This window comes from Telmatherina bonti, assembly GCF_933228915.1.
Source record: "Telmatherina bonti genome assembly, chromosome: 15".
Classification (NCBI taxonomy): domain Eukaryota; kingdom Metazoa; phylum Chordata; class Actinopteri; order Atheriniformes; family Telmatherinidae; genus Telmatherina; species Telmatherina bonti.
In genome coordinates, this window is record NC_136613.1 from 32720622 (window position 1) to 32745326 (window position 24705).

Sequence of the window (24705 nt, forward strand, 5' to 3'; positions counted from 1 at the left end):
ATATATATTATAAATATATTTTATTTATATTATTATTTTATTTATTTATCACAGATTCTGAAAACATTTGTATCTAAAATGATCTTCATTCAGAAAACCAGCTGAGTGAGATCCTCTTCCTCATGTAGAAAACTGATCTTCCTCTAAAAGCTGCACGGTGGTGCAGTGGTTAGCACTGTGGCCTCACAGCAAGAGGGTCACTGGTTCAATCCTTGGCTGGGCTGGGGAGGGGTTTGGTCAGTGGCCTTTCTGTGTGGAGTCTGCATGTTCTCCCCGTGCATGCGTGGGTTCTCTCCGGGTTCTCCGGCTTCCTCCCACCATCCAAAGACATGCATGATAGGTTAATTGGTCACTTTAAAATACTCCCTAGGAGTGAGTGTGAACGTGAGTGGTTGTTCGTCTCTCTGTGTGGCCCTGCGATGGACTGGCGAGCTGTCCGGGATGTACCCTGCCTGTCACCCACAGCCAGCTGGGATAGGCTCCAGCTTCCCCGCGACCCTGAATTGGATTAAGCGGTTTAGAGAATGAATGATCTTCATTCAGAAGATCCTCTTCCTCATGTAGAAAACTGATCTTCCTCTAAAAACGTACCTAAATTTTATCCCAATGAAGTTCAACTTCCAGAGTTTCTGTTCGAGTTTACATGATCAAACTTCCAATCAAAGAAAAAAAAATCCTGTTTCCAGCAGCGAGCAGAGATCCCTGACAGGACGTCCCACAGCCCAGAAGGTGCTTCAACATTTCTCACCAAAGCCAGAAGAGTAGAGGCGGATCTGAGACAAACTTCAACATCTGTAAGACTCCAGGACCAGAATCCTTCACCGTTTACCGCCAGCGATAAGAGACTGCAAAAAGCTCCATCTGAGATCCATCCAGCTGATGCTGAATGCAAACATGGGACAGGTTAGAAAAGCAACATGGTAAAACCAACAGCAACAGGTTCCCACGTGGTCAATCTGTAAAGACGTAGAGAGGAAAGCCAAGCTCACCGCTCACCGCCAGCTCAGGGCGAAGCAGCTCTCTGCCAAAGCACACAGGCAAAGGCTAAGTCGTGCACGACGGCTTTCCAGGATACAGAAGGAGCGGATAACACAGATTTTCAGGCTTCTGTTCTGAAGTAATTACCCAAAATCCTATTTCAGGCTTAATACTGGTGAAACTGTGGAGTTATTTTCAAAAAGAACAACAGCAACCGGATCAGATCAAGGAAAGTTGGCTAATGATATCATAACTGGGAAAGAAAATATGAGCCTGGACTTTTATGAAGCAAAAGCATAACAAAGGAGTTAAGCTACTGGATTACCATGTGAAGCGAACAACTCAGCCTGTCTGACCAGGAGCGGTGACCCTGCCTGTTGCTCCCACATTAATCTGCTTCTCTGCTGGTAAAAAAGCTCCAGTAAGATTCACGTGATTTCCACAGCAACACACACAGAGACACACCCATCCGATGACACGACTGCATCGCATCAGTCATCAACGTGTTGCTGTCACATTACTATCAGCAACTGTCACTCTAAGTTCATTCATTCATTCATTTTCCGAACCGCTTATTCCAATTCAGGGTCGCGGGGAAGCTGGAGCCTATCCCAGCTGGCTTTGGGCGACAGGCGGGGTACACCCTGGACAGCTCGCCAGTCCATCGCAGGGCTCACTCTAAGTTATTCTACACTATCTTACTAAATATATACTATACTACACTATACTATAAATCCATTTTCTTTAGCTGTTTAGTCCAATTAAGAGTTGCAGGGAAGCTGGAGTCCCAGCAATCATTGGTTAAGAGGCAGGTACACCCTGGACAGGTTGTATACTACAGTACACTACATTATACTATATCATACCATACTATACTATACTATACTATACTATACCATACTATACTATACCATACCATACTATACCATACCATACTATACTATACTATACTATACTATACTATACTATACTATACCATACCATACCATACAATACTATAAATCCATTTTCTTAAGTGTTTAGTCCAATTAAGAGTTGCAGGGAAGCTGGAGTTCCAGCAATCATTGGTTAAGAGACAGGTACACCCTGGACAGGTTGTATACTATAGTATACTACATTATAATATACTATACTGTACTTTACACTTGCGATGCCTGCACAACTTATTTTAAATTATTTTCACATTTCCATTTTCTCTGCCATTTCTGTTTATTTGAGAGATTAAAACAAGAAAACATCACATAGAACCATTCATTCATTCATTCATTCATTCATCACCCTAACCACTTAGTCCGATTAAGGGTCGCGAGGAAGCTGGAGCCTATACCAGCAGTCTTTGGACGAAAGGCAGGGTACACCCTGGACAGCTTGCCAGTCCATCACAGGGCCACACAGAGACAAACAACTACTCACACTCACTCCTATGGGCAGTTTAGGGTAACAAGTTAACCTAATATGCATGACTTTGGATGGTGGGAGGAAGCCGGAGAACCCGGAGAGAACCCACACATACACTAGGAGAACATTCAAACTCCACACAGAAAGGCCACTGTTCAAGCCTCGCACCAGCCCAGGATCGAACCAGCAACTTTCTTGCTGTGAGGAAATTGTCTCGTGCAACAAATCCCAGTTTAAAAAGCCAGAACAACGCTGTGAACGCTGCGATGTGGAGAACCTTTCCACTACTGCAGGACTCAACGTGCATGCAGTGGAGCAGCTGTGTTACTGCAGCAGGGAAAGGTACAAAGGCGATGTTGCAGCACACCTTCTGAAGGTAGGGTCAGAATTTAGTTAAAGAAAATAAAAATAAATCAACATGAAATGTGTGTGGGATCAGGTAGACATTTAAAACCTACAGAAAAGCAGGTCTGGACATTCCCAGTGTAGCATCTTCTGATGGAAATTTCCAGCAGGATGATGCACCATGTCACAAAGCTCACATCATCTCCACCATGACGATGAGTTCACTGTCCTCCAACGGCCTCCACCGTCACCAGATCTATTCAATTCAATTCAATTCAACTTTATTTATATAGCGTCAAATCAGCTGAACTTTCAAATCAAATCAGTTGAACTTCAGATTAAGATCTCAGTCCAGCAGAGCAGCTTTGGGACGTGGTGGAACAGGAGATTCTCATCGTGATGAGCAGCAACTGTGTGATGCTTCATGTCAAAATCTCTGAGGAGTTAGGAGTCAAGGCAGTTCTGCAGACAAAAGGGGTCCGACTCCATACTAGTGTGGCCAGTGAATGAAACAATCAACTCCAAAAACAGAAAGAAACACCAGTAAACACCTCCACTAAGGTGTGAAATCAGCGACTTGTTTTTTTTAAACCCAACACTTCAGCTGCTCGGCACGTGACACCAGGATTTCTACTGGCTATTCTGAGCTGGGAGCGGCCTCGTGGTGTTTTATTAAGGGAAGCTTATGGGCCAGTCGATCAAACCCAACCAGGGGGATCAAGAAACCAATCTACACAACTAAACCTGCTGAAATCTGCCTTTTTATGTGGATTACAAAACATGCAGCACTTTTACTTTAATGTCCATGTTACTGGTTGCTTATTTCCATCAGACCGTCTTCTATCTGCCCATCAGTCGTCTGGAAGGAAGTCTTTAAGAGATCACAGGCCTTAAACGACGACCACACGGCATGCATCCTCCCTGAATCCGTCTGCATTTCCTTCACCTGGTTCAAAGTTTAGCCAGAGAGTGTTTACATGAGGGTTTTACTTTATCTCTGATCGTTATCACTCTTCAAAGTTGGGAGTTGTGGGCCTCTAAGCATGCATCTCACAGAAGTAGCCAAACTTTGTCGTTGCTCTGAGACTACAGGCAAAACTCTGCAGCTGACTGCACCACAGACACTAACACAGCCATGAAAAGCAAAACAAATGGCATGCAAAAGAAAGAAAAAAGGCTTGACCATTTGGCAAGGTAAACAATCCCCGGACAAGGACACGGATTAGGAAGTGTTAAACTTTAACAATGCATCCTACACACCAACTTTCCATTTAGATTCTGACTGAATTAACTCGGTCTCCGTCTTACGCAACACTTGTTTACAGTGTTAAACCTTTCCAAATGTTTCCCTAAATCTTCAGGAACTGCTGTTTGTTGACATTCAGCGTGACATTCAGAGTTCTCGCTGTTTTCAACACTTCATTACTTCAACCACAGCTCTGCCAGCAGAGCGGGGCATCGGCTTCCCACCGCTCTCCATGTGCCCGCAGCCCTGCACGCCTCCGTGCCACCCGACAGCCCCAGCTCACTGAGGAAAAGTCAGCCGAGATGCAGGATGGCATTTCTGCAGAGTTATTTACTCCCCAGCTGCAAGAAAACTACACCAGTAGAGATACAGTATATATCTGGGCTGCAGGGTGGGCTTCGGGGGGCATTTCTAAACACTTGGACATATGTCATCACATCAGGAATGCAGCAGATTTTAGATAAGAAGATTGGAAAATTTAATTGATTTTGTCCAATAAAAAGAAATAAAACTGAGGAATTTAAAGTATGAAAATGAAATATGTAACTGGAGGAAATGTACAGTTGCTGTAGCTTACACACTCAAAGCAAGCGGTTCACCTGCATGTCTGTTATCAGCTCAACTTCTGGTCCACAAACTGACTGAAATGCTATAAAGCTGCTCAACCAGACGGAAGGCTTACTCACTGCCAGGATGCTATTTCATCAGGAGTTACGTTTAATAACTTTTTGTTTGTTACTTTAATTTTTATTGAAGATTTTGTCATATATAGGACAAATACAGAACAACAGTGAGAAGAACGAGGTGTGGAGTCGGAGGAGGTCATATCCAATACTCAGAAAAGAAAAAAAAAAAACTAAATGACTGATATATATACAGTACATGAAGATAAATTCACAAATGTATTTTAAAGTTAGGCCACTCGTGTAAAAAACAAAAGACAGGGTACCATGATATGCAAACATATCACAAATCCACGTTTAATAACTTTAATCTAAAAGCAGCGAATGGATCTGCAGTAAACTGGGTGATTATGAAACTGGAGCTAGTGTGGGCAGATTCTGCACATTACCACAAACTTTTCATAGAAATGTTTCCATACCTGCATAATGAACATTGTTTCTTTCTTCTCATAAAAAGCAGTGTTGGAGAAATTGTTATGACTCTTAGATGTATTACAACTTCTCAAAACCAGAGTATTTTCCACCACAGCAGATGAGTGTAAATAAAAAAAAATGTCTCACTTCTGCAGTTTTCCCACCATTTCATAGTGGACTGGTTGGGAAAAACTTTTCTTTTTTGACTTGTTTTTTAAAAGAATGCACGTTATCTCACATGCTCATCCTTATCTATGTGCAGGTATGTTCTGATGCTCAAAGCTCAGGACGGGAGATGTGGAACATGCGTTGTTGCTGACAGTTTAAGGTGTCTGAACATCATTCAACCCTCAACGAGATTATCTGGCTTCCAGATATTCAACATTTACACACCAATTCCCAACAGAGTCACCACACACCACAGTCCACTTCAGTCCACTTCAGTCCAGTTCGCTGTCGTCCAACCAAAACAAACCTGTAGTCTGCTGCACATTGAGGCCAACACTGGAAACAAGACTCTGGTCTTATTGTCTTGTCTGGTGAAATAAAGGTAAAATAGAACAGATAAACAATATTGTTTTTATTTAGTTCTATTAATAAAAGCTAATTGCATCGATCAGGAAGCCAATAAAGTGCCAGAAATCTTCTCCTGGACAAGCAGCACCTAAACTGTGGAAGGAGCTTCCAGGCCTCCATTATACCTGCTTTTAAATCTGTACTGAAGACCTGCTTGTTTAAACTGGCTGTTTCTGCACAATAAGTTGACTTTTTAGATCTGATTTCATTTCGACTGTTTTAATTTGATTGCTTTTATTCTTTTTATTGTTTTGTCTATTTTTTTTTCTTTAAGTTGTCCTAATGTATGTTATTTATTCTGGGGGGGGTTTTAACCCCCACAATGTGGCACTTTGGTCAACATTGTTGTTTTTAAAGTGCCTTATAAATAAAGTTGTATTGTATTGTATTCTTTTGGATTCAGCATCAGCGTATGCAACACTGTAGACAAAACAGTCCCAGTATAACCAGAACCAGGAGGGGTGGTCAATTTGGGGTGGAGAGGACAGGACAGAGGGGACAACATCTGGCTTCAGCTTCAGTAACGCCAATCATACCCGTTTAACTGTATTTCAGAATCCCAGTGACTAAGGCAATATTTAACTAAGTTCTGTCACATAAACAACTCAGGATTAGAGATTAACTCACATCTCCACTTTTTATTTTACATCATCAGGTCAATATGGCTGCCCAAACCCAACAACATACTCATCTGCGGCGTCTCTGGGACGCTGCACTAGCCAGACACAACACCTGTGTCCCAGTCGGGTCATGATATTTGGGCCACATCTGGCCAGTACAGTGCATGTCATAATCCCAGTTTGGCTCCAATCAGCTGCTGTTGGAGAATCACAAAACACCAAAATAAATCAGACCTGAATGTGTCGTTATCTGCTCATCACCAGCCGCATTCATTAGGACAGAAAACACCACACTACACCGGCAGCAGAACCTGCTCATTACCTGCATGACGTCATCACAGGTAGATCCTCTGATGTTGTTGTTGTGATCTGCCAGCATGACGGAACACCTTGGCATTCACCCTGCTGGTGAATGGTTTACCTCCTTCCCTCACTGAAAGCCTATTGTCAAAGCAGGTACAGACACATCACACACCTGGATTGATGGCTGCAACAGGCTGCTTCTTGCTTTTTAACGACCAGTGGCTTTATACTGGTCTACCTGACTTCTTCCTGCTGGTGAGTCTGGAAGTTTCCTCGAACCAAAGGTCACAAACTCTTATCTGATGTCCCACATAAAGTTAAGATGGTCGGGTTGTTTATCAGACAGAAAAATGCATGAAATCTGCCAAAACAACAACAACAACAACAACAACAACAACAGCAGCAGCCAGAAAGGCAGGCAGGCAGCGTCTCGTGAGCCAAACGGCCCCACTCGTGACAGCCTCCCACTCCCCTTACCCTCTTCACGCTCCCTTTCTTCTCCTCATCCTCATGTCGGTACGCAGGCATTTGCAGAAAGTCCTCTTCACAGCAGATGAAGCTCACCGTGCATCCCATCCGAGCAACAGCCAGCGCGCACGCACGCGCGTCCAAACCCATCCACAGTCTCCAGCCAGAGCGCGCGCCTGTGTGCGCAGGAACTATGTCTTCATTCCGGGTAAAAACACGCCACAGATCGCGGCTGTCTGTCCGGCATCCCTGCGTGGCTCAACCCGGAGGATCTGCACGAAGTTCGGAGAGTTTTGGGCCACGCGCGCGGAGCTGATGTGGCCGCGCGGCAAAGACCGTGGAGGACAAACAGGTAGCGTGTGTGTGTGTGTGTGTGTGTGCAGAATTACGCACAAAGTGATCTCTGCACCCACTCTGCCACCTTCACGTTTGCTTTCTCACGCGCTCTTCTGATTGGTGGATCAAGCTGTCACTCATAACAACAGAGACGTGTGTAGTTTTGGTTCCACAGATAACAACAAACACACGCACACACACACACGCACACGCGAGCACATACTGCATTAGGCTTTAAACAGATATTCTTACATGTCCACGTGACTCAGACAGGTGTGTTGCGGAGCTTCATAAAGTGTTTTCAGTCCCAGTTGCTCTCCCAGTCAAACACCAGTCTGAAGGGTTCATATTAGTCTCTGAGGGGGTTCAACAGCTTTCCACGCAATAAGGCCTCCCCCTGCCGGAGCATGTGGGAGTTACCGGGTTTTATGATCATTTGAACGAGTAAAGACCAGTTCTCCTGTTCGATCATTTCTTTAACATGAATGTCTAATGAGCCAATCACATTGCAGCAAATCAGTCCATTTAGTTATGTTGTCAAGATAACTTCCTGAAGTTTAAACTCAGGATGATGAAGAAAGAAGAAGTGACTGACATGAAGAAGTCTACAAACACACACAGCTTTGTCTTCACGTCCATCCCTGCCAGACAGGCAGGGCCGGATTAGAAGTGTGTAGGCCCCTGGGCCCAGATGGTTCCAGGGGCCCCAATCCCCACCACAACATTGTGAAAATTGTGAATGAAACGACATTTCTAACATCTCTCACCCAATGGTACCACTAGCAATACATTAGACACTGTGGTGTAACTATCTGGCTTTTATGTACATTTTGTTTCATGTCCAAACTGCTGGTGTTTGCCCTCCACATGGGCTCCAAGTGGACCCCAGGTGGGCGTGGGCCCCTGGCCCTGTGTCCATCATGCCCATTGGATAATCCGGCCTTGCAGACAGGATCCCAGAAATGTCCATCACATGTCCTGAAACTACACAGAAAGGTGTTTCTGTTTCTAAACGTTCAGGTCGTGTGTGTGACCGTTCTACACCTTTCAGCTGGATGCAATCTGCAGAAGATGACTTCCTTCACAGTAAATGGTAAAAGTCCTGCTTGCTGTCCACTCAGCAGCTACCTGTTCAACTGCTTTCTAACACAAATAACTACTGAGCCACAAAGTCATGTAGACACGGTCCAGACAACTGGTTGACGTTCAAACTGAGTGAAGTTTGGTGTTTGGTGAACCTTTTTGTTTTTGTGATTATTGATTCATTGGTATAAGCTTGAGATGGGTGAATGAAGCCTTGTGAAACTTTTAAGGCTTCTATTTGATTTCACTGAAAAAAAGAGTCAAATCTTAAAGGGTTCCTATTCTGGTATTTGAAGTTTTCTGAGCTTTCTCCAGTGTTACGGTGTTGAATCCTCATCAGACATGTGAACAACACTGTTCTTTATCACCTAAACGCATGTTTGAGTTTGAGTTTGAGTTCCAGCGCTCGCTCCGTCCGGTTTCCATGGCGACGAAAAACGCGTCGTTTTAGAGAGTTTTTTCTACTTGGAAATCCTTGTGACGTCCCGGGGGATAAGGTTTGGTGATTGGTTACCTTCTACTGGTTAACAAGGGCATGTACAAATACATCAGGCGGGTGGAAAACGTGGGATAAAGTTATTTCCAACGATGGCTGGTGAGTTTACCAAAGAGAGACATCCTGCTGCATTCGTTGCTGTGGGTTGCTGTTTTCCACTTCGTTTTCAGGCTCTGATTCAGGTTCCAACATGTAGGGCTGTATGCTATGTGTTGACATTGTATTTTGTTTTTTTATTGAGTTTATATTAGTCTAATCCTTCTGTTTATGAGACGTTACAATGACGGCGAAAGCAGGTGCGGTGCGCGCTCCCGATGTAGTGCAGTGGCGGGAGGCGGGGCTTAATGTGGAAGAGTCTCAATCCACTCGTTTTGCCCACAGGCTGATCTGACAGCCTACGGAGAGGATCAGTCTGAAGTAAATAAAGCCATTTGTGACAATAACTCCATCAATCCCAGCCCTTCTGGTCTCAGAAATGAAAAAAAAAATTAGCCTGAAATGCACATAATAGTTCCACTTTAAAGACTTATAAAAACAGACCATAGCAGTGACATCTGGTGGTCAGCTGTAAGTATTGCAGGCACAGATCTTCTAATAATTTCTCCAACTTGATTTAACTTCCAACACAAACAATTCAGTCAGTCTTGCAGCTATTCTGAGGTGTCTTCATCTCTATAAGTATAACTTTCTATATTCTCAGTGTATTAGTTACGGCTCAACGTGTTGTTCTCTTATTCATTAGATTTTCTAACATGATTTAGATAGTGTGTGTGCTGTGTGCTGTGAAATAAGATGATAGACAGGGATGTAAAAACTAGTTTGTTGGGAGATATGATGGTTTGGGAAAAGTGCTTTTGTATTTCAGTGGGAATTAGACTGATTTCTTAGAACAATCTTACATTTTGTTTATATTTTTCCTCATTTCTCAATGATAGATTACACAGCCTCATTAGTCAGCAACACCATCAACATCATGAAATTTTATATTTTAATATTAACTAATCTTCTGTTATCAGTTATCCTAGCCAATGTCGGAGAGAAATATTTAGTAATACCATATAGTACTGAATACAATACTACGTTAACAATTAAATGTAATCTAATACTATTTAATCTTTTGACATATTATTATCCTCCTTCTTTTGTGGGTGACACAAGGTGGAAGTTTTACCATTACACCTGATTGTTTTCTTCCACTAAAAGTCTCCATACTAAAAGTCTTCTTTCTTCATCTTAAGTCTCTCTTAGCCTGTAAAGCGGCGAGCAGGACGGAACGCCGGGCGTTTCTGGTTCTGATAAATGACACGGCACGGCACGGGGCTTCAAAGCAGCGTTTCGACCAAGTCTGTCGCATTTGAAGGAAACAAGCTTCGGTGCTTCCGTTTTAAACATCCCATCTCTAGTGTAAGCTTTGGTTTATGCTTTCATTGTTGGGTTTGTTTTGGCTTTTGGGTTAGCGCTTTGACTAACGCCTGTGGCTCCTGATGCCTTTCAAGGACCAGTGGGTCCGAAATAAATCTTTCATCTTCATCAATTTCTTGGGTTTTTTGCATTGATGTTGCCACCTCTTGTTCCCCTGAATAAACTCCATCTGGGGGTCAAGAAGAAAGGAGATTTAAGTCACTGACATGGTGGCATAGTTGTTGGTGCCAGACGGGCTGCTCTGAGAGTCTGGAATATACTGGGAAATATCCAGTAAGCAGCAGTTGTCTGGACCAGAATGTCTGCCCATAAAACGCCGCCCATAAGGAAGAAGAACTGATTCCTCTGCTAAGAGATGGTCGGAGCTGGCCAAGATGGGCTCAGCTTTCCGTCACACTTGTTGATTGTAAATGTCTGACAAGTATGCATCAGATGGTTTTTATTCTGCAAGGTCAGATTTCCAAACCAGCCAATAATATAAAACGTTCAAATAGATCCAATAAAAGACTTTTAAATAAAACCCATCAATGTCCTTTCTACATTAAAAAGATTTAGTCTGCAGAGAAAATCAAGCCTTTCTAGGTCTTTTGGGCAGATCAAGAATGTGTTGACGTTAAAATTTAAGTTATTATCAGTCACTGTGCCCAGGTGTTTGTAGTGCTCCACCATCTCAACCTGTGAGCCTTTTATAGTGATTGGAACACTTTCCAACTACGTTCACATGGTAGGATCAGAATCAGCTGGAAACATCATGGATCCATCCTGCCAACAGGATCAATGGTTCTGGTTCCTTCTGCTGTAATGGTGTTGGGCTGTCTTGTCCCACTTTGGTCCCCTTAGCACCACCATGACATGGTTTAACCAGCACAGCCTACCTGAGTCCTGCTGCTGACCATGTCCATCCCTTTCTGAGCACAGTGTAGCATCTTCTGATGGAAACTTCCAGCAGGATGATGCACCATGTCACAAAGCTCACATCATCTCCAGTTGTTTTGTTTTTTTTAGGACAAAAAGGGTCTAAAAAGTTACAGATATTAAACTTTCCTGTGAAATTAGCGAAAGAAATTGACGCCACACTGATATAATTGACATTTAAGTAGAATCATAGGAGGATAATTCCTTCATCGCAAACAGTTTATTGCTAGAAAAGCTTAGAACAGTACGGATTATACAACAACATAAACATGTCTCAATAACTTGTCAGTTGTCGTCTTGGTCTAATGTGACCAGCATGATGAAAAGGACGGCTCAGATACCATCTGTTGCTCACCCAGAACATTTAGGCATCAAATCATGGTTCAGACACTTCGTTTTTATTATTCATTTGTTGTGTTGTTTGTTGATTATCACCTTGTTGGAGAACAGCATGTTATTAAGTTCTAAAACACTGAATAGTCAGCACAAAAACAGCATACAAACAGGTATTATTAGTTTGCAATGTATTTAACTGATGAATAACAGTAAGTCAGGCTGTGTTTCCACATCCTCTGTCCACAAAGTGCAGATTTAGCTGTTTGTCTGGAACCAGAACGGTCCGGTTGATGCTTTTCAGCTCTGCCAGCGTCGGGTCCGTTTTGATTTCAAATTGTCGGATTAGCTAAAAAAGAAGAAGAAATACTCAATTAATGAAGTTATTTCATTTGAGACGTGAATCAGTGAGATGGTGTGACTCATATTTCTGTAATAAAACAATACGCAGAAAAGGTTACATCAAGACTTCTTCTACATGTCAGCAGCTGCTGTGGTCAGATGGTAAAAACTGAAACAACAATAGCTCTTAAAGCGTCTCCACTAAAACCACTGTGAACAATATCTGCACGTCCATATGGAACAAAAACAGCGACTAACAGGCAAACAGTGTTTTCCTGAATACATCTTCACTGGTTTATTAAACTGGGATTAAAGAGCAGTTTGCAGGTTGCATTGTTATGTTTGTTGGATTAAATTCCCACCACTGAACTCTGGTAGATTTTCACACTTTGGCGTCCCATAACAATGGCTAGCTCGGCATCCATCTGCATCCCATCTCTTCTCTGAGATGTCTCCAGACAGTAAAAGTCAGTCTGATTGTCAGTAAAACTCATTTCAAGATAATTGCAAGTTATGTGTATCTGTATATTAAATCTACCTGCTTCTATTACTTGTTATAACTTAAAGGACACATTGTGTTATTTAAGATATCTTGATATTTAGTATGTGACGCATACAAATGTAGGATCACTACTGTAATTTGTTTTTTTATTAATGAAGAAGGTCTTAGCTCCATCATTAATGCACCTATTTTAAGTTAGTTGTTTTTAGTGTAATTGCAACATCAGACCAGCAGAGGGCGTCTAGGCCAGGCTCCCAGATTGTGACTTTTATTTGGATTTTATGTAAATGGCTTACTTTGAGTTCGACAAATTGTTTCGTTAGTTGTAGATTCCAGCTTTTTGTCTTAAAGACTGTATAATGTAATGTTGTTAACAAATAGGTGTTTAAATTATTATATAATAAGCAGGGAATGTGCTGTACTAATCAGAGCCGTTTCTTTAGGAGAATACCTAGGGGCCCCCAAGCCACCAGGGGGCGCCGAAGCTGCCTCTCCAGCCTCTTCTGAGGAGAATTAAATTGTCCGTTTTTACTTGTAGCTATCTTGTGTGTTTATGACTCCCCCTTATAGGCTTAAAAATAAACGTTGGCCTAATAAAATAAACTGTGACAGGAAGCAGTAGCTGTTTTTTTTTTTCTTTCATGGCATTATGAGGTCTTTGAACCCATTGTGGCGGTTGGCACAGGTAAAGAGCTGCTTGTCTTGTTACCTGATGACAGATGGTCCGCGCCCAGCTCCCTAAACTGTCAAATTATGAGTGAAGATGTACTTTTGTAAGTTTTATGTGGGTCACTTTTTTTTATTTCTGCTTCTGCTCTTGTTAACTTTTGATTTGTACAGTTTTGATACAATATTTTATTATCAGACTTTGTACAGCTGTATCTCTATATTAATAAACTAATGAATGGAAAGAGTGAACTGTAAGAGAAAGCCAGCAATTATTCCTGTATTTTGTTCAGCATACGGTTGCTATAACCAGTGGAGTATTGAAAGCAGATTGTGTGAAATTACATTTCACAAGGTTAAATAATAATTTGTTATTTGACCAGATAAAAAAATATAAATCCAAATGCATTAATAAACAATCAAACATGTTTGTATCAAATTCATACATTTATTTCTATTGTAGCTACCTTATGTCTTTGTCAAATAGCATTATAAAAATATTTTATTCTCAAAGCACGTCATTTTTAATGTTTTACAGTGACCTGTATCATAACAATACCTCTGCCTTTGTAACAAACCAAACTGTGAGAAAAATTAGCTAAAGATTTGTGAATTTATTGCGTTGGGCCTACACCTTACAAATAAATGCATTGGCAGCTGTAATGTTGCTCGGAATAACACACCGGACTTGAAGTTGAACAGCAGCTTAAATAAACGTCAGACTTTTAGCAGCAACGCATAACAAACCACCAATAAATGTATGAAGCATCTCGTACTTCCTCGAACTCTTCGTTGCACACCCACACCACTCTACAGCACCACCTAGTGGTGCGAGGTAATGGTACAAGTCACTCGACAACAGAGGCGCAAACATGAGACGGGCAAACGACTGTCACGTTAGGAAATCATTGTTGACTTTGAGAATAAAAAAGTCAGGAAACAGATTTTGAGGATGATAAACTGTGACTGTTACTCTGAATAATGTGTGTCATTATTAGGTTTTGTTATGATGTGGTGGTTTCATTCAGTGCCTTAGTTTCTAGTTTCCTGCTTTATTTTGTAGTTTTTCCTGTTTAGTTCGCTTGGTTCTTGTTTAGCTTCATTGATTTTCTGTTCATTGGTTTCACCTGGGTTCATTTGTTTCACCTGTGTCTCGTTTTGTTCCAGTGTATTTATACCCCTCTGTTTCAGTTGTGTGTGTTGGATCATTTTGTTGCCTTACATGGTTGTTAGTCTCCCTGAGTACCTCTGTTAATTAAACCTTCTGGAATCTACACCTCCCCGCTTTCTCATCTCTGCGTTTGGGTCCACATCTCCACCCCATCATAACAGGTTTTATGCTGAGAAGTGAAAGACTAAGGCAATTTAGCATTACAGTTGTGTTCATATTTATTCATCCCCTTTCATTAAAGAAGGAAAAAAAAACAGCTGCCTGTAAAATAAGCTGAAGTTGACTAAATAATAAATAAAAATTTTATGAAAATCATTACATTATTTTCTAATTCTGGTTCAATAGAAATTTTTTTTTTTTTTAAAAAAAGCAAACAAATAAGATTATTTATTACATATTCCATCAGTCATCAACTAATTAGTTGAACAATCCTTTAATGTTTCCGCTCCAGTCAGGTGTTTTCTGTTCCTCTCAGTCAGACTTCTGCACCTGTTGACAGGTATTTTGTCCCACTGTTCAACAGAAAAGTCTCTAATTTGTCCAGGACCAATTTGTTTGTTTTTCTTTCTTCAACTTAATTAAATTAAAAAACAGTGTCTTATATTACTAAATTATATTTTTGCAAATTTTTAGTTATTGTTCCTTTTTTTAAGTCTCCAGTTATTTGAGTGACTGCTGTAAATTCAGCCTTTTCTGTAAAGAAAGGGGATGAATACATATGAGCACAACTGTATTTTCAGTGTTGATCTATTGGATTTTCTTATTTAAAGTAAAAATAAAAAAAGAGATATAAATACTTAATATTTTCTATTTATTGACATATAGACGATTCTTTTCCTTGTATAATTTTTTAGCAGTTTAACTTGCTGAGTGGCTCAACTTAAAGATCATTACTTTTACCTGCAGCATGTTTAGATGACAGACTAGCAGCCCCCAAACCACATCTTGCCCAGAGCCCCCACACAGCTAGAAATGGCCCTGGTACTTATCTTCTGTCATAAAAATTGCAGCATGTTCGAATTAGACAAATAGTCTAAAAGAGAACCTGTGAAAGACCGTTGCACTGTCCAGGGATTTACTCCGTTGTTCTAGTGGGAACTGTGGTTAAAGTAAGAATCATGAAGGAATGTCTGCGTTTTGAAATGTGGAATGTGTGATAAAAGAAATATGATTGATAACAAATGCAGACCAGACCCTGCTTGCCAACAGATCACAGATCAGGACTCATCCGAGGCCGGTAACAGGTGCGACGTGATTGGCTAGCTTTCGGAGACTGATACCGCCATGAGAAAAAGGTGCAACAATAACATGAAGGAAGAACATGTATCAGGTGTCACATTGCAAGAATCACCCACTTGGATGATTCCAGCAACGCCAGGAAACCCAGAAAGATAGTAACCATAGCAACCACAGGTGTGTGTCCCTCCTCATCCTCTCCCTCTGGAAGCATCGTCTGCAGCTGGATTAGACTCAGACTCCTTCCTAAATGTAGTCAGTCAAAATGACATATTCTCTGTAATTATTTGAGGTTTTTATCTGCTGCAGATGTTTCCTTCATGTTTTACTGAGTTGCACAAAATAAAACTGGATCAGTTTGGTTGAGCCCGAGCAGCCTTCCTCTAAACTGAACTTGTGGAGTATCTAGTTAGTTAGTTAGCTCCTGAATGCTTTTTTTTTTTTTTTTTTTTTTTTTAATTCAGTTTTTTTATTTGGTTTAGCAGGGGAGAGTTCACACAGTTGACAATCACAATAAGTGTGTGGACAACATTTGGTGTTAGTTTGTTTTTACAAGGTCTATGCAATACATATTTGTACACATATACCCACAGATACATAGACTTTTATGCATACATATACACATATTCTATTTATTTTTGTCAACCCCCCCCCCATCTCTTCCCCCTTTATGTAAGTTGTCAAAACTTTTTTTTTTTTTAAAGCAAAACAAATTTTTAAAAAAAGAGAAAGAAACAAGAGCAGCTTAAGAACTAAGGGCATCACAACTCAGTCCTTAAGTGTTCATAAAGTCCATCCATGGTTTCCAGAGTTCCAAATTTTTCAAAGTCAAGTTTTAATGCAAATGTGAGTTTTTCTATTTGAGCAATCTCCTTGACAAGATTTATCCATTCTTCTTGTGTGGGTTGTTGGTCCGTCATCCTTTTTCTTGTAATTACTTTCTTACTAGCAACAATCATAACGGTCCATAGATATATATAGATACAAGAGCCCTTTATACGTTCTGGTTGTTTACCCAGGAACATGGTCTCAAAATTAAAAGGTATCGTTGTCCCCATCACTGCGGTTCCTCTTTGACTGTTTTATCGTGATGAAAACGTCTCCGCTGAGCGCCGGGGAGGTTTTGTGTGAAATATGATCCATGTTGCCAAACGTATCTCATAAAACAGCTTATCTGTTCTCAGCCTCAGAAAGCCCGACGTTTAGGTTGATTATGAAGTCTGATTATTGGTTGAGATTATTATTCATCAATGAAACGATCATTTTAGTGTTTTATCTGTCCGTCACAGTCTGTATCAGCCGGATATAAAAGGCTAAAGTTGGCAAAACATTAGTTATTTTTATTAGTATAGGAAATGATTTATGACTAATCTGCTTCATTATGGATTAATTATTGAATTATTAATCAAGAAAATTCTTATAAATTCAAACTTCACTTGATAAATGGTGTTCTGGTTCGTGCTCTGCTAGATCTCTTCCTCCATCAGGTTGATTTGTTTCTCCTGAACTTCCCTGCTCTGCAAAATACCTCCACTAAAACAGAAAAAATGGTTCAAAGTACTCCTATTTAAATCTGGTTCCTGCTATATTTATCTTCACACTTGGGTTGTAAGTTATTCTCCAGTGTAGAAGTCAGAAACGGGTTTTAGTGACTCAGTTTGAAAGGAAATTTGACATAAATGTGGACAACATGGAGCCAAAAAGAGGAAACATTTTATTAGACAATATTTTTCTGTATTTATGAGTAGCTGAGAAGCTTTTTATCCATTACCAGTTCATCCTAAAACGTTCCTCATGTTCATCCCCAGGCTTACCTGAAACAGAACCAGGTACATCTCCAGTTCGGCGATCCGGCGGCCCACACAGCCCCGCACGCCGAAGCCAAACGGAATGGATCCGAAGGGGTTGGGCCTCTCGCGGCCGTCACGGAGCCATCTCTCAGGCTTAAACGTGAAGGGCTCTGGAAAGGTGTCTTCATCGTGGCTGATAGCATAGTGACACAACGTGAAAAGGGTCTGAAAAAAATCCAAACATGAAAATGTGAAACCCACCTTCCACAGCGGAGCGTCAAAAATGTCAGATGGAGAAGATGAGGCATTCGACGACGAAGGAGAAAACTCGTTCGAGGCTAACTTCAGTTTAAACCACAGAGCAGATAAAGATGCAGCTGCATCACATCCGAGCGGTTTTGGTTTGATCGTATTTCTGTCAGAACTCTAACCAAGTTGCTCCATGTCCAGCTGCACAAAGCGTCACTTCCCACCCGGCCTTGTCCACAACCAGCAGGGTTTCCAAGATTTTCCTCTGATTTGGCCGGTCATGCACACAAACAGATTCATGCACCCGAAACGATGGTTTTATAAACCTCCAACAAAAGTGAAGATTTGCAAATAGGTTTGTTTTTGTACGTCTGCATGTAGACCAAGCGGCAACCTCGGCGGGTAAAAATGAAGCCTGTGCGGAAAACTGCATAAAACTGCAGTTCCCCCTTCACCCACTAGGGGCTGCAAAACAGAGCAAATCCCCATAGACTCCCATGTTAAAAAGACCAACTTCACAGCAGGAATAAACATGTTTACAGCAGAAATAAACATGTTTACAGCAGGAATAAACATGTTTACATCCTGGTACAAAAATCCATTTTAGGTTTAATAGGTCAGGTTTACCTCATGTCAACTGTGGGGGGAGTGGATTTTTTTCTAACTCGCCCGTTTTGAAGTAATTTAATCTTGAAGTTCTGCATATTTAGGGGCGTGTCCTTTTGATTGACAGGTACCCGATATCCCGTTTCAAGTCAGAAGAACGCAGAACAACTGCGTTTTTAGCCATTTAACAACGTGACTTATGTATGTGTATATGCGGGGTGTGTATAGAGGATTGTAGCGGTACATGAAGGTATAGGGGGTGAGGGGTGTGTGTATGCGGGAGTGTGTGAGGGGTGTTGGGGTGGAGGTTTAGGGGACTGTGATAGTACATGAGTGTGTGGGGTGTAGGAAGTGTGTGGTGGTTTATATGTGGGGGGTTTATGGGGAGTGTAGTGGAGCATGAGTTTGTGGGGGGTAGGGTTGTGTGTAAGGGGGAGTGTGTTAGGGCATGTAGGTGTGGGGGTGGAGGTTTTGGGGCGTGTGATAGTACATGATTGTGTGGGGGGTTGGGGTTGTGAATGAGGGAGTGGGTGGTGTGTGTGTGTGTGTGTGTGTGTGTGTGTGTGTGTGTGTGTGTGTGTGTGTGGGAAGGGGTAAGGGCTTGTGTGTGGATAATCTGGTGTTAAATGCATGGGAGATAGGGGTGTGTATATAGAGGAGTATTGAGATGCATGTGTATGGGGGGTAGTGGCCCGTGTGTAGGGGGGAGTGGGGGGGTGCATGTGTATGTAGGTGTATAGGGGGGGTGAAGGGTCATGATTATGAAGGGGGTAGGACTTCAGTGAGAGAAGTGGGGAGTTGTGGTGGTTTGTTCTAGGGTAGGTAGAATGAGAAGGGGTGTTTTGTGATGGGCAGGGAGGTGAGTGGGATGTAGGGTTTTGGAGGTGGACTAATCTTTTGGCCGTGTATCTGTTAGAATGGGTGTGTATGTGTATAGATGTATGTGTGGGTCTGTAGGTGTGTGTGTGTGTGTGTAGATGTGTGTGTATACCAGGCTGATGGTGAGGGGGTGTGAATGTGTTGGTGTGTAAAGGAGAAGGGAATGCAACGTGTCTCTGGGTGGGGGCGTCTCCTAGGGGTGTGGGGGCGGTGGGCCCTTGGTCTGTCGCTCCTTCTCCCGCCCCTCCTCTTTTTTGCCCCCCCCCCCCACTTTTGCATGTGGTTCGCTGGTGCCTTCTGGGGCCGGTGGCGGCTCCTTTATTGGGGTTGCTGAGGGCCCTGGTTGTTGGGGCAGCTGCCCTTGGCCTGCCCTGGCCTTCGGGGGCCCCGGGAATAGGGGACGTGCCTCGTGCCGCAGGTGGCTCATCTTCTTGAGGGAGGCGCGCTTCCCTCGGGACCTAAATCCCCGGACCCCCCTCCTTCCCTTCTTCCACCACACACAGGCAGGGCGTTGGGAGGTGGACACGTTGATCTGGATGGTGAGAGAGGCCATCAAGGTGGTCTCGATCGCTGCACCCAGCATCGGTTCACCTCCCAGTTTTAATTACACTTAGTCAACATAACACAAAAAACACACACTGACAACACATGGACATATTTTGGGGGGCAGGCCATGCAGTGTGCGGTGGGCGGGGCTGCTTTGGTGGTCCCGCTCCCAACATGATGTGGTTACTTCTTCCCAATTTTAATTGCAAACAACACACACTTCACAATCATTCATAAGCTGGGAGGGAGGGGGTGACAATGGGGTCCTGCCACGCCCCTATTTCTGGGGCTGTGCCGGAGGAGTTTGGGCGGGGGAGTGGTGCTGTTCAGGGGGCCTGGGTCTGGGCTGGCCTGGCGGGGGTGGGACTGCTGCTGGCCCTGGGTGGTGCTGGATCGGCTGCATGTGTGGAGTGGTGGGGGGGCATTGACAGGGGTGGGGGGTAGTTGTGGGGCCCTGATCGGGGCCCTCCTATCCCCTGCTCCCCCGGGGGTATCTCACAGGGGACACGTTGGGAAAGAAAGGTGAGGGCGTGCATGAGCCAATGGATGAAGTGGTGACTGAATGTTAGGGTAGAGGGGGGGTGGGGGGATCAGGGTGAAAGAATTTAGGAAAGTGGATGGCCGCTGGGATAGGAGGAAGGGGGGGTGTATGCAGATGGGTGGGGGTGTGTATGTGGGGTTATGTTGGTGGTACAGGGAAGTGATGGGGTGGGTGTACAATGAGGACTGTGAATGTGGATAGAGGGGTGTAGGGAGGTGTGTGTGTGCGTATGTGTGTGTGTTTGTGTGCGTGGAGGGTCTTGGTGCTCGGGGAGCGCTGCTGGTGCGCTGGGGTGCGGCCTGGCTGCCGCTCGGTGGCGGTCTGGGGATCCCGGCCCTCCGTCGGTGTGGGCTGGGCCCTCTGCCTGCGGGGGTGGGGGGTTGCTTCTGGGCTCTTGGGGCCGGGGGGCCCGCGCTCTGTCTGCCCTGGGTGTCCGGTGCCCGGCGGGGCCGGCCCTCGCTGGTCCGGGCCTGCTGGGGCCTGTTCCCCCTGACTGCGGGGGACTCTGGCTGGGACCCCCCTCTGCCTCCTCCTGGGTCGGTGCATGGCTGGCTCCGGGGTGGGGCGGTTGGGGTCTGCGCCTGGGGGTGGCTGCCGATGGCCCTGGTCTCGGGGGTACTCCTGGCGTGCCTCTTGCCTTTGTGTGGGAAGGATCACACTGGCATGATCACCTTTTCCGGAACACGTTCCACTCTGCATGTTCTGCATGTGACACAGTCACGCAGTTTTATTCACTAACAGCAGCTAGTTTTCTCATTTCTGTTTGTTTCTCATTTATATTTAACTTTTTAGATTCATAGTTTAGTTACTATGATCTAAAGTTGGCTTGTATGTCTATGTATATGTGTTAATACTGGCAAGTGCGTATATGTTTGTACGTATGTATGTGTGTGTATAGAGGTGTGTGTGTATATGTATGTATGTGTATATGTATATGTGTACATATGTATATATTTGTGTATATATATATATTATGTGTGTATACGTGTGTGTATATGTATGTGTATGTATGCGTGTGTATGTGTGTGCCTGTATGTGTGTATGTATACATCTGTAGGTTGTTTTCTTTCTTTTTGTTTTTGGGTTATTTTTTAGTTGTTGTTTTTTTCTCTCCCTTTTCTCTCCCTTTATCTCTTTCCCTTTTCTTATGAGGTGTTTCTTCTCCTTTCTCTTTCTGTCTTTTGTCTGTCCTCTCTGGTCCAGCAGTACAAACTCTACAATTCAAACAACAATACAAAATAAACATAGAAATAAAATAAAAATTCAGAAAGTCAAGGGGATCATTATATCTATAAAGCTTCCCTTGGCAGAGAAAATTTGCTCAGCAGAACACAGCATCCAGACCATCATTCTGCTTGCCTAAATGCTGGACAAGACAAAAAAAAACAAAACAACGTGACTTAGCTTTAGCCCGCTTACCTCCGTTAGCTGGTTAGCTTCTGTTATCTCCAGGTTAGCTCGGTTAGCTCTTAGCTACAGAAAGCTCGGAGTTCGCTCGATGTCAATCATCCACCATGACGCTCACAGCGCCCCTCTCAGCTCCACCTCTTTGCCCATATTTGTATTTTCCGGGCGAGGCAACGTACATGCCCCTGCCAAAATGGAGATGGTAGGAACCGCCCACTGAGCTTCAATTCTTCAGAAACCTACGGGTGACATCACGGAGGCTCCGCCCACCTTTTATATACAGTCTATGATGTGGACATATGTAACCGCGGCTTTTAGGTTTGCGACAGAAAATACCACGACGTGACATGTGCGACCAGCACGGACGACCTCGGAACTGTGACGACGCTATCTGTTGTCCAGACGCTTTGGGTTTGTTTTTACAAGCTTAAATACCGCTCCACATAAACTACCAACAGCGAAGGACAACATTAAGGACAGTTATTTTCTGCCACTTAACCAGTTAGAGGCATGTTTTGTTTTGTGGAAGTGACATGAGATGGAAGGTTTTTTCTGATTGGATCGGAGACAGGGCGGTACTCCCGCCTAAAGGTTTGATATGCTAATGTATGTGTTTAACAACGCGGTTATGCAGATATGTGTGGATGGATTTGTTTTTGTAAAACAAGGTTTTACCTCGTTTGTGTACTCATTGTGTGTACTCACGTTTTTTTACTGGCCGGAGGGGGGAAGATATTTGGTTTTACACGAACCCGGCTCCGCGTGGACATGGTCTGAGCTGCCCACCATTCCACACACACACATTTTGCTTGTGTTTCCTCATGATGCCATGTGCTAAACCGACAATTCGCTTCCTGTGTTTGGTCCGCTTGAAGCCGACCGAGGACACGTTCACACTGCTGCTGCTCAGTGAATCGTTGTCCGTTTCCACAGATAGTTGAGCTGTCTGGCGCAGCATGAACACCAGCCGCGCTCTGATGAAGACCAAACAAGCAAAGTCCTGTCTGCTGCGGTTTTTTAGTTTGCTTGCAAACAGACTATCCAGCAACCAAAAAGAAAGTGTCGTCTGCCAACCACATTAAAGCATGAAGAAGAAGAAGAAGGTAGAGATGCAGAGTTTGTTTGGGAGGAAAAACAAAGCCAACAGCTCGTGTTCAGAAATACATAAATGGTCTGCACATGATAATGAAATGAAAGATCCCCAAAACCAGAGTCCTTCATGGGACTTATTTAGCCAATTCTCACCCACCTGAACCCAAATGATGACTAAACTCGACCCGTTTATATCGCCTATAGAAATCTGGACCCAGCCTGCTCATCTAAAACCACCTGATCATCATTTAACATGAAGTCATTGTAAATACACGCGTCCTGCCTTCATTACGTTTCTTTTTTGTATTTATTCTTATATTCAATGTGATTGTCATCTCATCATCATTTTCATTTACAATAAAAAAAAGGAAAAAATGACATCATTCATTCATTCATTCATTCATTCTCCTAACCGCTTAATCCAATTCAGGGTCACGGGGAAGCTGGAGCCTATCCCAGCAGTCTTTGGGTGAAAGACAAGATGACAACACAGTAAACATATTTAAAGGTTTACTGAAGCAGAACTTGACCTGAAGAGTAACGTGACTAACATGAAGCTGAACCACCAGACCGACCAGTCTGCTACTCGGTTACTTACCGGGCTTTTATTCATGTGACGGGGAGAACGTGACCCAGTCACATGAATAAAACCACAAATTAATTGTTTCTACACGGTGATGTTTAATCTGTCATTTTTACCTGCAAGCTTGCGTTATTGTAGCGAGCAGCTGCACTATGTGACGTCCACCAGACAGTTTATCTGCTTGGATTAAATGCAGTTTATTGTAATTTTCTTCCCAGACTCACGGTTGTAGCTGCAGTTTGCGTTCACACATAACGCAAACTTCCCAAGCAAATGGACGAGGACCTGATGGTGTGATTTCTCTCCTAAAGAGACAACAAAAACAAAGAAAGAAAAGCAACTCACCTTCTGGGGAAACTGATATCCACCAACACAAACGGATCTCTCTGTGATGATTCTTGCATTCATTGGAACCACAGGATACATCCTGTCACAACACAATGTTGGTAAACAAAAACAACTCCATTTAACGCTGTAATCCAAACAGATCAATAAAATGTTTTCACACCTCTTCTGTCTTTTGTCAGTTAAATGGAAAACTATTGATCCCAAGTAGAGATTCAACTTTGTTTGCTTATTTTGTGACTCAACCTGTTATTTAAAATCTAAAAGATTTTAGTCAGGATTTGATTCTTTTAACAAAACACAATTCTAAATAGTTTAAATCAGGTAAAAATAAAAGACATAACAACAATACCATTACTACTATTCTTAACTATAATAATAATCTATGAATCTTTCCTTTATATTCAGAAATGTGTGCACGTTTTTGCAGAAGGAACAGCTGCACGTCTCAATCAAGCCACTGATTTTTGTTCATTTTTCAGGTCAAAACAGCTGCGGTTCCTGTAAACCAGATGTGCTGTAAGCCACAGAGACTCTGCTAGATGGAGGTTTTGGACCTGGAAGCAGCGTTTTCTGCAGCCGGGTGCGGAGCGTCGCTGTCCTGCTGGAAGGTGAACTTTGTCTCAAATCTCTGCAAGACTGCAACAGGATTTTCCTGTGAATGGCTCCAGCCATCATGTCCTCAATTCCAACCAGTTTCCCAGTCCCAGTACCTGAGGAAACCCATTCCCACAGCATGAGGCTGCCACCACCATGCTTCACTTTGGGGGAGGTGATTTCTTACCTTTTCTGAAGCAGTTTTATATGGTGTCAGTGGTTTATATGGATGAATAGATGTGTCTCTGCTGTGGACCCTTCAGGGTCTTTGTTCTGTCTGATGGATGCCTTCCTAATGCACCCCCTGCCTGGGCAGTGAGCTGTGTGGACACCCCTCTCTGGCTCGTTGGTCATGGTGCCACGGCGAGGATTAATCTCATGATGATGGTGGTGAGATGGTGAAATTTTCAGAATTTTTGGATATTTTTGTTTTAACACAACTCTTGCTTCTTCACATCTTTCTGTCTGGAAAGCTTCTTGGTCGGCATGGTGCTTGTGATTAGAGGCGACTTTCATTATGGATTTTTAAAATCGATT

At 43.0% G+C, this 24705-nt stretch overlaps 2 protein-coding genes across 5 annotated transcripts in view; both read right to left on the reverse strand.

The window, feature by feature from the left end:
* Window positions 1–7173, reverse strand: part of tns1b (tensin 1b) — a 224562-nt gene extending 217389 nt beyond the window's left edge. For all 4 annotated transcript variants that reach the window (XM_079254829.1, XM_079254832.1, XM_079254831.1 and 1 more), the window contains exon 1: window positions 7041–7173. In XM_079254829.1, coding sequence (XP_079110955.1) covers window positions 7041–7139 — 99 coding nt within the window. In that variant the 5' untranslated portion in view covers window positions 7140–7173. The remainder of the gene's footprint in view (window positions 1–7040) is intronic.
* A 4660-nt stretch (window positions 7174–11833) lies between these two features.
* The window catches only part of cyp27a1.1 (cytochrome P450, family 27, subfamily A, polypeptide 1.1), a gene marked incomplete at both ends in the record, with an annotated part of 32110 nt that continues 19238 nt past the window's right edge, over window positions 11834–24705 (reverse strand). The window contains 3 exons of the mRNA XM_079254771.1: window positions 11834–11965; window positions 17348–17548; window positions 23572–23653. Of these exons, the coding sequence (XP_079110897.1) occupies window positions 11834–11965; window positions 17348–17548; window positions 23572–23653 (415 nt within the window). The remainder of the gene's footprint in view (window positions 11966–17347; window positions 17549–23571; window positions 23654–24705) is intronic.